At 40.2% G+C, this 15,406-nt stretch overlaps 2 protein-coding genes across 5 annotated transcripts; one reads left to right on the top strand and one right to left on the bottom strand.

Annotated features, from left to right (window-relative positions):
* Positions 1–18: 18 nt before the first annotated feature.
* rassf6 (Ras association domain family member 6) lies at positions 19–4,022 on the bottom strand. 4 transcript variants are annotated; one of them, XM_085925750.1, is made up of 11 exons: positions 3,894–4,022; positions 2,109–2,183; positions 1,953–2,031; positions 1,724–1,884; positions 1,509–1,603; positions 1,241–1,431; positions 957–1,058; positions 826–877; positions 613–731; positions 434–531; positions 19–325 (listed from the first exon to the last, which is right to left on the bottom strand). In XM_085925750.1, the coding sequence occupies exons 2-11, from the start codon at positions 2,165–2,167 to the stop codon at positions 250–252; spliced, it is 1,032 nt and encodes a 343-aa protein (XP_085781876.1). In that variant the 5' UTR covers positions 2,168–2,183; positions 3,894–4,022; the 3' UTR covers positions 19–249. The 4 variants fall into 4 exon arrangements, with proteins under 4 accessions (XP_085781876.1, XP_085781873.1, XP_085781877.1 ...); XM_085925747.1 differs by having other exon boundaries at positions 2,109–2,186; XM_085925751.1 differs by lacking the exon at positions 3,894–4,022 and adding an exon at positions 2,283–3,145.
* A 903-nt stretch (positions 4,023–4,925) lies between these two features.
* On the top strand, positions 4,926–14,624 carry musk (muscle, skeletal, receptor tyrosine kinase). The gene is made up of 17 exons (XM_085925754.1): positions 4,926–5,105; positions 5,909–6,035; positions 6,420–6,571; positions 6,652–6,779; positions 6,846–6,987; positions 7,262–7,386; positions 8,088–8,247; positions 8,583–8,589; positions 9,295–9,558; positions 9,625–9,818; positions 10,106–10,129; positions 10,206–10,294; positions 11,617–11,791; positions 11,892–12,078; positions 12,142–12,333; positions 12,464–12,612; positions 13,702–14,624. The coding sequence occupies exons 1-17, from the start codon at positions 5,024–5,026 to the stop codon at positions 14,400–14,402; spliced, it is 2,898 nt and encodes a 965-aa protein (XP_085781880.1). The 5' UTR covers positions 4,926–5,023; the 3' UTR covers positions 14,403–14,624.
* The last annotated feature ends 782 nt before the right edge of the window (positions 14,625–15,406 follow it).

Consider the following 15,406-nt stretch of genomic DNA (forward strand, 5'->3'; position numbering starts at 1 on the left):
GGAAGCGTGTAGTTGTTGTATGTCGGAATCATTTTATTATGTTAGAAATGCAAAAATGTACAAAAAATCACTTTTTACATCCACTTTTTTTTTTTCTAATAACCGCAAGCCTCTTGGAAGCAGTTAAAGAAATATTTTTTTTTTAACTTAAACTCATACTGAGAGTGCTGTTATTAGTTTTTAGCAATATTTCTAATGCAGTGAAAAAGTAAAAAACTTGTATTTTTTTCCACTATGCACTTTTCAGTGTCAGACACTGGTCTCAGTGTGAGGTGAAATCTTATTGCTCAGCATACGGGACAGGACTCGATGATGATTTTTATACCTAGAAGAAATACACACACATATATGAAAAATATATCTAGTATTAGTTCTTCTAGTATTACACATTTAAGTACAGGTGCACATTAAAAAAAAAAAAACTGATACTAACTTGCTAATAACCATTTGTATCTCCTTGTTCTCCTCTTCTCGCAAATTCAGTAGAACCTGCTCCAAGATGGGAAGCTCCAAGTTCAAATACTGAGCCACCTTGGAGATTATATCAAGGGGGGTAAAAAAAAAAAAATCAGTGATTTATTTTTACTCTATGTTTTTACTTGGTACACTCACATCATTGCTGACTTCCTCTTCATCCATGTCCATCAAAAATATCTTCATGGTGTCATCAGAGGGACCTTGTAGGATGCGTTCCCACAGCGGTTGATCTCTATTGGTCATCTTCCTCTTTTCTACACACAACAAAAAGGCACTCAAGCCTTTCATGAGTTGAACTTTTGGATTTTAGTTTTCGACATAACATCGGTATGACGAAAAAAATCTTACCGCCACTCTGGTGAACGCAGTATAGTGCAAACTCCTGCGGGCTATTCTCAATCTGTGATGGGAAATCGAATTTCATCAAAAGTCCGTGAAGGAAGTGCTTTTCTGAATTTTGATTTCACTTCCCGCCTCACCTTGAATTTGTTTAGTAGCTGTCCAATGACTTGGTTTGTGGTCATACTACTAGTAATGCGGACTTTGGTGGCTGTGCCGAAGGAAGGCGTGAAGATGGATGTCTAGCAAAATAGTGAGACATGGATGAGCAATCTTGCAGACCTTGGTTACTAACACTCAAAACCAATATTCATTAGAAAACTGGACAAAAATTCCAAACAAAAACACAAACTGGTTCATGAAGCAATAATGAAGCTTCATTTTTACCATTAGTGTCCTTGTAATGTTGTGACCAGTGACGTACCTTGTAGTTGTAGAAATGTCCATTGATAGAAAAGCGGTGCTGTCGCTCTCTCTCTCTTTGCGCCGCCGACTTGCCTCGGCGATTTCTCCTCTTGACTAACGATGCATCGCTCATACATCGGAACAAATTAGACTCCAGCTCGTTGCTCTTCTGCCTCATAGGACGCAGCGTTGCGGTCTCGTAAACAGGCGCTTTGGAATACACGCATAAAATGGTCGGACTGTAGTTCTAAATCATAAAAAATTTAAATTAAATAAAAATCGTAAACCTGGTGGAGGATTTTTAATTTCTGTTTCATGTGCTGTGCCAACAATCTCATCTATTTGATGGAGGTCGACATATTCCCCCCATCTTGACATGCCCCTAAAAAGACACAAGCTTGTTCATTTCATTGAACAATGAAAACACAACAAGCACTTTTGAAAAAGTGGACTTGAACCCAAAGCGCCGTGAAGGCCAATTTGACGCTCTTATCTACTCAACCTTCTGTTTTCAAGCGGGCTGACTGGGCTGATCGGGTCGGATGAGGTCAGGGAAGCAAAAGGTGTCATTTGTTTCTCATCCTGGATTTTCAGACGAATAGGTCTTCGGATTCCCCAACAGATATTTAGGAATCCTTCGACGACCACTTCATCATCATCGCGCTGATTTAGAATCAACAAACAATAGCGTCAGGAATATATCAGCATCGTGCATAGAAGATCAATTCTACCTGGGAGTAACCGAGATGAAGTTGAACCTGATCCTTGAGAAAGCAGTTGTAGGTGCTTATCAACGACAAAAACTCTGCTCTAAAAACAAAAAAGATAGAAAGTCCAAAGGTCAGCTTGAAAATAAATTCCCCATTGTTTGCTAGGAGTCAACCCACCTGGACAGAGTCCTCCCATCTCCAGCCTGGATGATCGGAGGAAGACTTGCCTCATTCATCTCGGGACGGCATCAACTACTGCACAAAAAATAATCCCCACATGAGTTTGGAAAAAGAATCATACATCAAAACGCTGCGGACGTCACACGCTCCTAAAAATAGATTGATTCTCACATTGGATTCATCTAATGTCCCCCAACTCCGTTGTTGGATTTCTTCTGCTTTGTTCTCTTTGTGTCAAGTATTTCTTCCCAGTCTCACTCTCTCTCTGTGTAGTTCTAGTGTTATATTTATCCTCTTCTCTTCTCTCTCTCTCCGTCCCAGCCGTCACTCTCTCTTGAAGAGAGTTAATAACAGTACTCCACCCAGTAACCAGTGATGACAGTGTGCGCTGTTTATCCTTCAGCAACATTGGAATCGTTCGCACCAGTGCTGTCTCTTTTTCTTTTTCTTTTTTTTCTTTCTGCCTTTCTCACTGGTGACACATCTTAGCCGTTTGGCTTCTGTGCAGTGCTGTCTCGGCATGTTTGCTGCTAAGAAACATGCCAGGTATTCGGTAGTTGTCGCCAGTAACTATCTGGCTGACTTCTTCACTCACACTGTGCATTTCACGCAACATTTAAAAGGGCTGTTGTTTGGTTTTAATGGGGAGGGGGGGGGGAAATCTGGTTTTGCATGAAATTCTGTGGGAAAGATTTATGAACAGAAATAATTATTCCGATTTGTTTGGGTAATACAGTATTTTTTTCATGGGTGAAAAATTCTGTGATTAAATAGGCGGAACTGATTTTGATATATATTTGGCATATTCAAAAAAATGACTTAAATAATGAAGATAAGGGTTAGGATTAGAACATTTGAGGATAACAATAATAACATTACTTTTCCCTTTGCAGTAAACTTGATTTAATAATAGTGCTGCTGTATATGAACTGGAACTGACTTCCCTATTGTGTCAGCAGAGGGAGTAAGAGTATCAGTTCAAACTGAAAAGCTTCAAGTCAGATTTTTTTTTTTAAATAAATAATTTGTTGTACCCAGTAGAATGCACACAGAAAGTAAATGTGTTAATTGATTTGTATTACAGGATATAAATTTAAAGCCCCCCCCCCCCCCCTCCCTTGTGTTTGTGTTGATGATGTGAGAGTGAACTTGGTCTCTGTCAAGTCTTAACAAGTAGGTTCCAAGGCCTGGAACAAAAATATCACACCCATGGTGTTCCCACCTACGTTGAGTGTGTGTCTGTGTGTGCATGTGTGTGTCACAAACATCAAAAAGCAATTGTCAAATTTTGTTCTTTACGCAAAACAATGTTTATGTATTCCAGTACAGGGCAGTAAACATAAGAAGAAAGCTATTGTTATTTTTAATGGCCAGGTATAGTAATTTATACTACAAAGCAAAATGATTCCTGATCACATATTGGCAGCTGGAATATTTTCCAAAGTGAAATAAAAGGTGTTTGCTGTGTGGAGTTGTAAAGCAGGAAAGGAGGTCAAGTATAAGGAGACACACCCAGTTTCTTTGCCCCACCCCTATCATCTTTCTTCTCACAAGTTGCTCATATTATTCCTCACTCGTTTTAATTTGACATAATATAAGAATAAAAGGAATGACAGAATCTCATCTTGAACATCCATCTGGGGGAATCACCTGTTTATTTCAAAGTAGAACTGATTCTAAACCGAAACCAAAACAAGCTGTGTATGTAAATGACCTGTGCAGTACTTTTTATATAAAGAGACAAAAAAACAGGTGTGTGATACCAAAAAAAATATGTCCTACCTGACGATCAATTTATCCTCACAATGACTTTCATGTTTGACGTCTTCTACCGTGTGTGTTTTGATAGGTACAGAGTGCAGCACATGAGGAGCTCAGGTATCAAAATGCAGCAGTTGGTTAATCATTGGAGGAGGAGAAAGGGAAGAAAGGTAGGGCTGAAGGTAGGGCACCACTAACCCGACTTGCTTTTTTGGTGGACTGTGCGTGTGTGTTGCTTTGCATGATTAAAATATGTATACATTGCATTGAAATATATACTTATTTGCACAATATTCATATAAGTTCATACTTCTTTTACGACTTGAACACAGAATGCATCATAAAGTCATTTCCTGCCATTCAAGTCTCCACATTGTAAAACAGAAACAACAGGATTGTTAAAAATAACACTGCAGCACCACCCAGTGGTTGAACAATTCAAAACATGTTTTGACCTTAGAGGGCATTGTGAGGACCATTTGTTCTCAGTAGCCTGCTACTACATACCAATATTTATAAGAAGCCTCAGGCACCAATATTATCATAATACCAGCAGTATATTATCAGGTAAATATTTGTCACTATGACACAAAACTGGAAAAGCTGTATCTCAGCAATGTGCAAAACGAGTCTGACTAATCTCTTAAAAAGGTACAACAATAGTTGACGACATGTGAAGTAAGAAGAATGAAAAGCCAATGACGTGACATTCCTTTCCGAAAATAAATCTCAGCATAAATTCCTGCAGGCAACAGGTGGACACTAAGACCTCCTGCAACATATATACAAAATAAAACATATATGCAAGTATAAATGATTGTCATTCTCATCATATGTCACTTTATCTTCTTGTCCCCACAATTGCAAAGTTTCTGTTCTGACTTCATGAGTCAATCTTCTAAACAGCGGCGTGGTTCTGCAACACCGAAGCCTTTGGAGCTTTTGCGTGTAGGCTCCAAACTCTGCATGTGAGGTTAGCAAGCAGCTGCAGCTGTCACTCATCATTTTCAACACACGTTGGGTGAGCTGGTCACTAGGAAAGCATGGCCGCCTGACTACTAACGGTCACGCCGGAGAAACTAGAAGGGATGGGAATATAAAACGCAGGTTTAGGAACAGAGCAAACTGGGCCCGGGTGGCTCATTTCCAGAATGAAAACTGTTGGAGTCATTTTCGTTTTGGAGATTATCTCTCTTCTGGTTTTGGTCAGCTTGAGTAATGGTATCCAGAGAGGTAAGCGGAGCCAACATTTGTTGGATGTTTTTTAATGTGACTTTGGAAGCAAATGTGGTTGGCAAGTTCATAGCTGCACCGTACTTGGTGATTGCATTTAGTTTGCTTGATTATCACTGCACAATAATGAAAACAAAGGTTTGGTGTTCTTTGGCTGCACTATGCTTGCTATCTGAAGGCTTCCAATGCATGTTTGTCACCCTGAGATCACCTGCCGATCAGCACATCCCGCAAGGGCAAGACGGAAAGTGTTTATCGACCAACATTGTGCAGACGACAACAAAAAATCCAAGCAGTTTCAAATGGCTAAAAATGCTAACATGATTTTACAGTTTAGTTGTGATGAATAACTTCCATCCAAGCTTCATGTTTCTGACTGAAAGAATGCCACAAATCAAATCAATGTGTCTGGTAAAAGAACTTTTTGTTGGCTCCTTTGACGACGGATAATTGCAAAAGAGTGTGAGCGAACATTGCTAAGATGACTTGAAATCTGCACTCGCTGATTCATTTCAGTTCTTTTGCGTGATTGTTTGAACACAACAAGCATGTTCCTCATAAGATCACATCTGATTCTCTGCCACAAAAACAAATCTGCTCTGTGTTGCATGACAGTGTCAAAGGCAACTAATTATGTATCAAAAATGAAAAACTCCTGCAGGGTAGATTGTAAATGACCACAAAGCTATATACATTATTTATTTATTCTTTATTTTTATTTTTTCTATTTGTTTTTATTTTATTTGAAATCAAATAACAATTACATCATTAATAGTGAAGAATTTGCTTCCTCTTTTTTCTAGCACCTCGTATTGTCACATTATTGGAGACTGTGGATGTACTCCTGGATCACAATGCGACCTTCATCTGTGAGGTCGAATCTCGACCGTCAGCAGACATCACATGGACCAAAAATAACCAGCCGATAATGTAAGTTCAAACATCTTGATAAGTTTCAAAATCCAAGAGACAAATCAAATGACAGTCACTTGTCACGTTAGCAATTCAAACGTTTTCTGTTGATGTCCGTGCGTTCGTCATGGCCATTCTGTGTTTATCCCTGAACATGTGGCGGAATCCTTTTATGCACATATGGTTGTTGCTTTTCATTACAAACACTTGACAGCCATCTCACGGGATTCGCGGACATACTACAATATTTTGGTTCTTCAAAGGAAATAATGTTTCCTGGGAAACGGGTGCTTGGAGAATTCAGGACTTGAACCAGTCTACTAATTCCACACAGCAGAATCCCAAATATTATCATTAGCAGTCTAGCACCTTCATTTTTTTTCCCCTTTTCTGTCCTATCAGGTACTACGACTCCAGGTACCTTACACGCGAACAGGGACAAATGCTTCTCATTCCTCATGTAAGAGAGAATGACAATGGAGAGTACTGTTGCCTTGCCAGTAACGGAATTGGAGAGCCAGCCAAGAGCTGTGGAGCGCTGCAGTTAAAAATGAGTATGTCTGCTATGATGGCACAACGATAGGAGAACTTTTTTAGTACCCCTTGAAATAAATGTCCTTTTTTTTTTAACCAGAGCCACAAATCAAGCGCCATCCTACAAATGTGACTCTTTTGGTGGAATCCAAAGCAGTATTACCCTGCGTTACCCTCGGTAACCCAAAACCAGATATCACCTGGCTCAAAGACGATGAGCTCATTAAGGTAAAAATTCAACGTTCCCTATTTTTGTCTTTGGGGTGTAATTATGCGAATGTTAACCTCTCACAGGTCAGTGATCGTGTTAATATTCTGGACTACGGCGCACTCAAGATCAATTATATCCAGAAGGAAGACGCGGGGCAGTATCGATGTGTGGCGAGAAATAGCTTTGGTTTGGCATTTTCGAAGCCTGTGACCATTGAAGTTCAAGGTAAGTGTTCAAACCCACACAAGCATGGGGAGAATGAAGCTTCAAATTTGTTTCATGAACCAGTTGTATTTTTGGACACCTAAATGGTACTGTCGGTTAAAATAAAGTGGAAAACGATCGGCAAGTCGGCCGCTGATTCATGAAGCACAATTGAAGCTTCATTTGCCCATTACTAATTAACGCCAAAATGCCAATTCTAAATTGTGAGGCAGATATATAATTTGTCCTATTTTTTTTTTTAATTGTACGTGTGGTCTATCTATGACACGTGCAGCTCCAGCGCGAATCCTGAGAGTTCCCAAGGAGAAAAGAGTCGCATATGGCAGCCAAATATCTTTGGAGTGTAACGCCACTGGAAATCCAATTCCCACCATCACCTGGTTAGAAAATGGGAATACAGTGAGTGTACTGCACGGGGCTCCAGACTAATGCGGTAAACCCGTCTGCTGGTTTGAACCCCATTTCCAATTTTAACACATTGACACATGCTGGTCGCAACTTGTTTTAAAGCCTCACTTTTATGTGAGTGAATATATTCACTTTTTAATGACCGTCTCATTGTAACCATTGGAAAGTAATTCACAAAGTCATGCAAATTTCAATGTCTTAATCGTATACATATCAAGTTTGCACTAGAATTATGATGAAATGCAAATGTGGTAGAGCATTCCGAGCCAAAACAATGATGGGCTCAGATATTGTGGAATATTTCTCTGAAAGATTTTACAAGTTAGTTTTTTTGTTGACTGAAGTGCAATTGAAAGAAATGATTCATTCTCCACTGTCAATCGTAATCTCATTTGAGCATAGTTTAGGTTTACAACCCCCAAAAAAAAAATCATGTTTGCCAGCAAGCAATTAATTGTGGAATTGTGGGCAGACATAGACATTATTATAATGTTTTGGCAGACTTGGGTGCTTGTTAAAAAAAACTTATGACTTGCCAGAAATGCTTGTAAATATGGTTTGTGTGTCTGAGCGTGCATGTGTTAAAATATTTCCCGGCAGCCTGTTAATTTAAGTGATTGCAGCCATGTTGGCTGAAGCTCATCTACAGAACAGGATGCATCAAGTAAAATCATTTGTTGACCCATTTCAAGATCTCTGGCGCTTCAGTCGATGAGACCTTGGTCGGAGAAGTGGTTTTGTCCGTTCTAAGGGTGACGGTGAACAAGCCGGCTCTTTACACGTGCTTGGCCTCAAACAGACACAGCGCCGGGGCCAACACCGTCAAAGCCACGGCCAGAGTGACTGTCGCAGGTGACTATTAAATTCTTCACTTGGATCTTTGAATTCATTGATGGATTTATCCGAGGAGCGTCCACTTCTTAACTCGCAAGCTTGTGTTATGTTAGCTGCTCGACATGGCTTCAGTTGTTTATTTTTTTTCCCCCCCCTCCCAGACCATTTGTTACAGTCACCTTAAAGACCACACACATTGGCCAATAGTCTTCCACAGATCTTTACTAGATGAGGATCATTTTTTATTTTCTCTTCCAGGCAAGACTAAATGCCTCTTTTGTCTTTCCTTCCTCTTCTTTCCATGCTGGTTCTCCTTCAACCAACATTTTGTGGATTTTGCCACTTTCCTATAGAATGGAGGTAAGTCTAAAGGTTTAGGAATATGATTCCAATCCACTTTTTTCTGTCTATCAGTAGTAATATTGACATATTGACAGCGATCCATCCGCTCGTTGTCAGCATATGGTTGTGAGTTGAATGTGAAGTGCGCTAAACCGCAACATGACCACAATTACCACATGTGGACAGTCAAAGTGCAGACAGCGTGAAGAAAATGAGGAGGAATATTTTTTTGGGCTAAGGTCAGACTTATTCTTCTCTTTAATAGTCGGAGAAATATTTGCAGATTTTGTTTTGGCAATTGTATTTGTCTTAGCTAATATGTTTTGGAAATAGGAATAAAGGGGTGTCATGTGATCAGTCTGCTAATGTATTGCCACATCTGGACATTGGATTCAGACACAGTCATGGCAAAGGTATTAGTGAGATAACGGTCATGGTGGGAATTGTTAGATTTACGTCTTTTAGCTTTACGTTAATGCTTTGATTTCAAAACTAACCAGACTCCCCAGGAGGCCGCATCTGGAGTTTGTAAGATACAAGATGAGAAGAAAAGTGAGCACTGCTGGACAAGCAGTTCAGAATCATCTCAATGTAGAAATAGCCCAAAAATTTTAAAAATGTCTTTTAGGTGTTTGAATTACTCGTCTGCAAAGATTATTTCTAATTCTGATAATGGAATGAAATAGATCACTGACTTTATGTGTCCTTTGGATTTCTTAACAGACTCTACAAGGGCGTAGCGGGATTCTGCAGCGCGTATCGCGGGGATGTGTGTCGAGCAATTTTACGGGAAGATTCCCTTGTTTTCTTCAACACTTCCATGTCTGACCCCGAGGACATGCAAGAGTACTTGATTCAGAGCTGGTGGACTGAGTTCGAAGGACTCGGGAAACTCTGTGGCCCTGCAGTGCGTTCACTCCTCTGTCATAGCGCCTTCCCCGATTGTAATCCATCAGGCTTGGGACCTGCGCCCAAAGCTGTTTGCAGGTAGCCGCTTTATCTTCCTAATTATTCTTAATATGATTTATAATCGTCGTTGGGTTTTTACTACAGGGAGCATTGCTTTGCAGTGAAGGAGCTGTATTGTCATAAGGAATGGGCGATACTAGAAGGGAGCATGTCCGTCCAGCCTGGACTCTTTGGTCCCGCCGCAGACTCCAACACACCCCGTTTGTTGTTGCCCAAATGTCCAACTTTACCGAGTCTCCATTCAGACCCCGATGGCTGCACTCGTGTTCCTTTTGTAGGTAAGTTGTTGTCAGTCATGAAAACATCTCATCATGTGCAGCCTGGAAAATGACAGTTGAAATTGTAGCTGCTGCCCTCTAGTGGCCGATTTGTAATCAGGACTCAAATCGAGTCAAGAATCGAAATCAGAAATGATATGAGAATTATCCGTCATTTTTTTCTATCTGTAAAAAAAATACTAGTGGTATCGGTACTTGGTATCGGTATCAAAGGCTATGCAAGCTTTCAATACTCGCAGTGGAACATCCCTATTCGACATTATCAATTCAATTTTTCTTTATTCCAGACATCAAGAAAGATCAAATGACAAGTAAGTGCGGCTATGCGAATATTATTCAATCGGAAAAATGAACCACTTTAAATAACAACTTTTTGTGTATCAACAGCAACATGTTACCGTGACAGAGGGCGTTTTTACCAGGGTAGCGTCAACGTGACAAGGTCAGGGATACCCTGTCAGCCGTGGGACCAACAGGTACTCATTTGCAAGTGTGTGTACTCTAGTAAAAATACTCAAATCGTATGTAATCAATCCAGGATGGAAGATGCATTTTATGCTACGTACAAAAATACTTCTCACATTCCGAGTGGACATTTTGACGTAAAACTCTTTTGCAATACCGCCGAGATGGTATATGGAAATACTCCCAACTGTCATCCAGTGATACAAAGTATCACATTTATAACAAGCTTTAAAATCAATTTAGTCCAATCTGAGTCATCAGACTGATTTGTGTGCGGCGTCTGTGTTTTCTATCTGGCTCTTTCCCGGAAAAGAAAGTGTGTAATGTACAAACACTCCCAATGGGCTAAAAGCTGCTTTATGTTTTTATGGCTTTGCTGGGTAAAAATAGTCTCTTTGGATGAACTCTTACTTCTCTCCTGTGCAGTGTGTGTGCGTGTGTGAATGTGTGTGTGCGCCGAGAGGGAGGGTCTTGTCCTGTCACTTCCTGTCTCTGGAAGTAATTAGCTTTCACACGCAAATCTTGCACCTACAACACACAAACACACACTCACAGACGTTCTTACATGTTATCGTACGCTTGTATGGTTGTCACGACGCAATTTTGTATTTATGGTCTTCACACCGTGTGATTCCAATGTTGCGTGTGTGTTTCTTTTGAGTTTCTAAGGAGTAGCCCAAATTTTTCCCCTTGCAGTACTGAAACGACTGCCAATTACGTTTCACAATCCTTCATCCCCTTGTCACCCGAGTCATGCAGTGACACGTTCTGAGGTCATGTTTTACATCTGTCTGCAATTTTTTTGGGATTCGTCATAATATTCGATGAGGGGTGGGTGAAATAATCAATTTTTTAGATGCCGCAATTCCTCAATGACCAAGCATTCAATGTGTTTTTTTTATTGCAGGTTTTTAGTTCTGTATAACGATGATTTAGCAGTTTTGGCAAACTTCACTCGGGTTCATTCAGCTATTGCAGCCAATGCACTTTTTGGCTTTATAATGGTAATATATTTAACTATCGTTCACGCCGCATCAAAGCGCCATATGTTCAATATTTAAGTTGGCCCTTTGGAAAACTTCGACAACCTGTGCCGTTATCAAAACATAACCTTCCCCAGTGGCTCCAACGAGATCTCCAAAGGTCCACTTAAGTTGCTCTCTGAACCTGTTTTGTGTGTGTTCTTAAGTCTTATGAAACCCATACGGACTCTTTTTCATTTGAGTCGCTAGACTAATCAAACATGAAAGAAAATAAATATATGATAATGCCAATTTCCCTCGGATCGTAACAATTGGATAAGTAGTCTGTTTACCCTTTCTGTTTCTCATAGGCTCCTCACCAGCACCGCTTGTCCGTGGATGCTATTCCAGAGTTAAAAAACTCGGATAACAACTGTAGGAACCCGGCAGGAATCAGCGACAAGCCGTGGTGCTACACATCAAATTCCAACGTACGCTGGGAGTATTGCGCCGTACCACAGTGTGGGGAAGCGGGCACAGGATCAGGTAACTCTCATAAATATTTTATTTATTTATTTATTTATTTATTTAATTTTTTCAATTTTTTTCATTATTTATTATATTTATTATTCTTAATTTTATTTAGGCTATGTGTCAGTTGCTAAGCAAGATCCAGCGGGGCCTCATCACCTCCCTCCCACGACGGCATCATCTCCAGCATACTCCATGTCTGTCATCATTATCATCCTGACCGTAGTTGCTACCGCCATCTTCCTCACCATCGTGATTCTCGCATGTCGCCGGCGGAGAAAACATTGGAGACAACAAAAGCGGTAGAAAAAAACAAAAATGTTCCTGACTCCAAAATATGTTCCCGACTAACTCATCCCGTGCAGGGCGATGGAGACGCCAACAATGTCGACGCTTCCTTCAGAGCTCATACTGGACCGACTGCACCCCAACCCTATGTACCAACGGGTTCCTTTGCTTCTCAATTCCAAATTGCTGGCTCTTGAGTACCCCAGGAATAATATCCAATATGTTCGAGATATTGGAGAGGGAGCCTTTGGGCGAGTTTTCCAAGCAAGGTAAGATTGAGATCAATGGAGACTGCAGTGACAAACAAAACCTGACCAGATTTTTGGTCTTCTTAACAATCAATGTTGTTCTAGAAGTTCTTGCATATTTGAGTGATCACATAGTCTGTAATTGGTGCAGAGCGCCAGGGTTGCTACCGATGGAACCTTTCACAATGGTTGCTGTGAAGATGCTCAAGGAAGAAGCCTCAGCAGACATGCAAAATGATTTCCAGAGGGAGGCAGCACTCATGGCGGAGTTTGACCATTCCAACATCGTGCGACTTCTAGGTAAGAATTCACACCAGGATTTCTCATTGTGGGACTGAACGCCAGAGTATTCACTTAAAAGGAGGGCAGAAGGCTAAATGCAAAACCAGATCTTGGGAAACTCAAAGTAGGAGGAATAAATGTTCTCGAGAGAAGAATGATTACTCTAATACTTGCTTTGTTTGTTTTTACTTCAATACCAATGTGAATACTAACTTCTATGGATCAATATACTCCAGACTAAATCCACCAGTGATAAACAATTAGGCTATTAGAAATCAACAAGGGGATGACTTGATCAATTATTCAGTAGGCTTTTATTCCAAAAAGCAAGAAATGACTGCATAATTATACTTTTAGCACTTTAGATGCACACGCTCACAGCGGCATTGATTTGTTCAGTTAAAATGTTTGCTCTCTTTCACTTTAATTCATGTGTCCAACTGTTCAATGTCTCAATATGTTTTATAACTTTTTTTAATTTTTTAATCGTGTTTTATAAGGAACATTTCCAAAATGTCATTATTATTTTTAATAATAGATATTATTATAATAATGATGATTTTATATAATTATGATATATAATAATAATGATAATAATAATAATAATAATGATGATTATTATAATGATTATATTATTATTATTATTATCATCATTATTATTATTATTATCATTAGTGTACCAAGAATGCTGCAGACATTTTTAAATTCTTTTAAATTCCTGCATTTCCTCCAAGTTAATGAGAGTCCCAGAAGAACAGAAGGATAATTTATAAATTGGCTGCATTTACAGTCACTGAGCTATTAATGCAAAACTGTAGATCCACTATGCTCTGCGTTTATTTGTGAAGGGACCCACATCACAGATGGTTTTGTCTGTGTTTATGTCTACACCTAATGTTTATTTACCTTTTCCCCGTGAATGAAACCATTCTGTGATATACCGTAGAAGAGAAAATAACTTCAGTCGGTGAGATTAATGACATCACTAATGTGCTTATGTGGGTGAGTGTCCCTGTTTGTTCTCGCAAACCTCCGTGGTGGGAAATCGCAGAGCTCAAATGATCAAAAAAGCGAACTATACAAAGTCTGTATGCTTTCATTCCGCAGGCGTATGCGCCGTGGGTAAACCCATGTGCCTGATGTTTGAGTACATGGCCCAAGGCGACCTCAACGAGTTCCTGCGTCGTCGTTCCCCGACTCGATCCGTGCGAACGCTCAGCCGCGCCAGCGTATCCGGTCGCAGTTTCTCTTCAGAAATGGAAGCGGGGTCCCTCACTTGCCCCGAGCAACTGTCCGTATCCAAACAGATCGCCGCGGGGATGGCCTACCTATCGGAACGCAAGTTTGTCCACCGGGACCTCGCCACGAGAAATTGCCTCGTCGGGGAGGAAATGGTGGTGAAGATTGCAGACTTTGGTCTCTCCAGAAACATCTACTCAGCCGATTACTACAAAGCCAATGAAAACGACGCCATACCCATTCGCTGGATGCCCCCAGAGTCAATTTTCTATAACCGTTACACCACCGAATCAGATGTTTGGGCCTACGGCGTTGTCTTATGGGAAATCTTCTCCCACGGTATGCAGCCGTATTATGGCATGGGACATGAGGAAGTCATTTACTATGTCAGAGATGGTCATATCCTTTCCTGCCCTGAGAACTGCCCTCTGGAACTGTATAATCTTATGAGGCTTTGTTGGAGCACGCATCCATCCGATCGGCCCAGCTTCAGCAGTATACATCGAATTCTGGAGCGGATGCATCAAAACGTGCAGAGTGAAAATGATGATGCTGAGGATGACTGTTGATTTTTTTTTTTTCCCATCTTTACCTTTGACCTTGACCAGTGCAAGATGGGTTTGGGATGATAGATTCTGTATTGAAGAATATTTTGAAAATACCTTTTCACCCTTTGTGTAGCATTGTGTGTGTGTTTTTTTATAATATACTGTAATATATAGCACTAAGCATTTAATGTGGGATACCCTTTGTATTGACGGAAAATTGAAAAAAAACATTTTTACATTTAATAAAATTATGTGAATCCATTTACATACAGCTTTTTGTTCTTTTCATACTACCAAATTAGGTACAACCTTTTGTTTTTTGTTCCAATACTGATGATGGGCAAATGAAGCTTCAAATGTGCTTCATGAACCAGCACATTTACATTGACTCCTCTAGATGGTACTTTTTGAGTTGAAAGTACACTGACTTACCATTTCTTGTTCATGAAGCAAATTTGAAGCTTCATATTCGCTGCTATCCAAAATGCATGCACGGTTACAAATAAGTTTATACTTGAATCTACAAGTAATACAGCAGACCATTTTTTTTCAAATTTTCTTGCTTACTTCAGACTAAAGTACCTTCATTTCAGCACTCCTTATATTCCCTGCACTCTGCTACACCTCCCAGATAGCAAATGCAAACCAGAGGGGCCCTGACTGTGCCGCTGTGTCTGGTGTGGCTTTTGTGGTAAGCGTGTGGCAAAACAGAAAAAAGATTCTAAATACACAGACACGGCCACAGCAAATGACACGTGTGCAAAAACGTTATTTAAAAGCTACTTTCAGCATTATTTGGGATTTGAAGCGTGTGCTGAGACAAGCACATAATACTCCGCTAACAAATTACACTATGGCTTGATTTTCATAGCGATTATGCTGAGGACGAAGTAAAACCAACAAGAAAACCGCTGGGAATGATTTCAAGGGGTTGTAACGGACATATTTTGGTGATATTTCATAGCAGGCGTGCGTCCCACTTTGCGGTGTGTAAGTTTGAGTGAAGGGGTTGGGATTTAGGATGT

Source organism: Syngnathus leptorhynchus, chromosome 12 (assembly GCF_054491065.1).
Source record: "Syngnathus leptorhynchus isolate UIUO chromosome 12, UIUO_Slep, whole genome shotgun sequence".
In the NCBI taxonomy this organism is placed as follows: Eukaryota; Metazoa; Chordata; class Actinopteri; order Syngnathiformes; family Syngnathidae; genus Syngnathus; species Syngnathus leptorhynchus.